The sequence below is a fragment of the Sinocyclocheilus anshuiensis genome, unplaced genomic scaffold (genome assembly GCF_001515605.1).
Source record: "Sinocyclocheilus anshuiensis isolate Anshui unplaced genomic scaffold, SAMN03320099.WGS_v1.1 scaffold1449, whole genome shotgun sequence".
NCBI lineage: Eukaryota > Metazoa > Chordata > Actinopteri > Cypriniformes > Cyprinidae > Sinocyclocheilus > Sinocyclocheilus anshuiensis.
In genome coordinates this window covers 79384-80748 of record NW_015549696.1, presented here as the reverse complement: position 1 = coordinate 80748, position 1365 = coordinate 79384, and the positions used below count along the sequence as shown (strand labels likewise).

The following is a 1365-nucleotide window of genomic DNA, read 5'->3' as shown; positions in this document are numbered from 1 at the left end:
TGTGTGTGTGTTTTGTGCCCCTACTAAAAGAGTTTGTTTATGTGAATTTACCAGAACTAGAGTATGTAATATAAAATACTACACATAAAATAGCACTTGGTTTCCCTATAATTCAACTACAATAATTCAGAAATTTTACATTACATTACATTACAGTACAGTACATTAAAAAAAGTACTGAGCTTGGTCAATTATTTTCAGTTAATTTCATTTAGTGGTAGTTTGAGGAGCAGATTTTAGAATCAGCATTGCACACACAAAAATAACAAATTTGAGCACTTTTCAATTGATCAGTGACATCTGTGCTTCCCCACTTGAAAAGCACAGACTGCCACTGCTCTGTTTGTGGCCAAGAAATGTTTTCTTGTCCATATGCATTTAAATTGTAAAGTTTCACTCTTTCAGATTGAAGATGTCCTCCACTCCGCTGGCCGAGGCAGAAGAGGATGTGTTTGGTGAGTGACCTCTCCCGTCTGCCCATCCCCTCCCCCCTCCATTAATGTCCAGATCTTCATTTCCACACTCCCAATGCACTGAGCGTATTACAGGAGAGAGCAGCTACAGTCTGGCCTCTAAAAGCACCAGGGGCTATGATTCTCTCTGAGCATGTGCACTGGTTGGTTTTAGAGTCGTAAATATTTTATTAAACATTTTTGTGAATTTTTAGATGCCATCTATCATGGTTGGGGAATGATGGTAGATGTAATGGGCACATTTAAGAGTCTGGCTTCACAGGATTTTTGTACAGGCTTTGAAGGTGCAGCTTGCTGAGTCAGTGTCTACGTCACCACAGGAATTAGTGCTGAGATCTGAAAACAAGTTGGGAGAAGAAAGGTTGCTATGGAATAGAGTAGAACCGTGTGACAGGGTTTAAAATAAAAAATGTTTATAAGCATGTTCCCACTCCCCATAAGCAGCCTACAACAGAGAATGCATTAGTGCCCACTTTTCTATGGCGTTGATTCCGGAAGTATTTTTTCCATTAATTTTTCCTATAGGGATTTAAAAAAAAAAGTCTTTGTTAAAGCATTATAAGCCATGAACCAAGCCAACCAGCTACGAAGTGAATCACAACATTACATATTTTATTTGAAGCAAAACAATATTTGAAAATATGACAAAAAGACCAAGGTACAAGATTGTGAAGGGATAGTTCACCCAAAATTAATTTCTTTCATCATGTTTTACTCTTGTCATTCTTTCATCGTTTACTCACCCTCAAGTTCTTGAAACCAGTATTTTTTTTCTTTTGCTGAAAAAAAAGAAGATATTTTGAAGAATGCCAAACAGTTGACGGTAGCCATTGACTTAAAGGGGTGGTTCACTGTTTTTTTCTAGGCTTAATTGTGTTTATGGGGTGCAGTC

General features: G+C 37.6%; 1 protein-coding gene across 6 annotated transcripts in view; it reads left to right on the top strand.

The window, feature by feature from the left end:
* Positions 1-1365, top strand: part of LOC107660488 (sterile alpha motif domain-containing protein 14-like) — a 12985-nt gene that overhangs the window by 2210 nt on the left and 9410 nt on the right. For all 6 annotated transcript variants that reach the window (XM_016449804.1, XM_016449806.1, XM_016449807.1 and 3 more), the window contains one exon: positions 406-455. In XM_016449804.1, the coding sequence (XP_016305290.1) occupies positions 413-455 (43 nt within the window). In that variant the 5' untranslated portion in view covers positions 406-412. The remainder of the gene's footprint in view (positions 1-405; positions 456-1365) is intronic.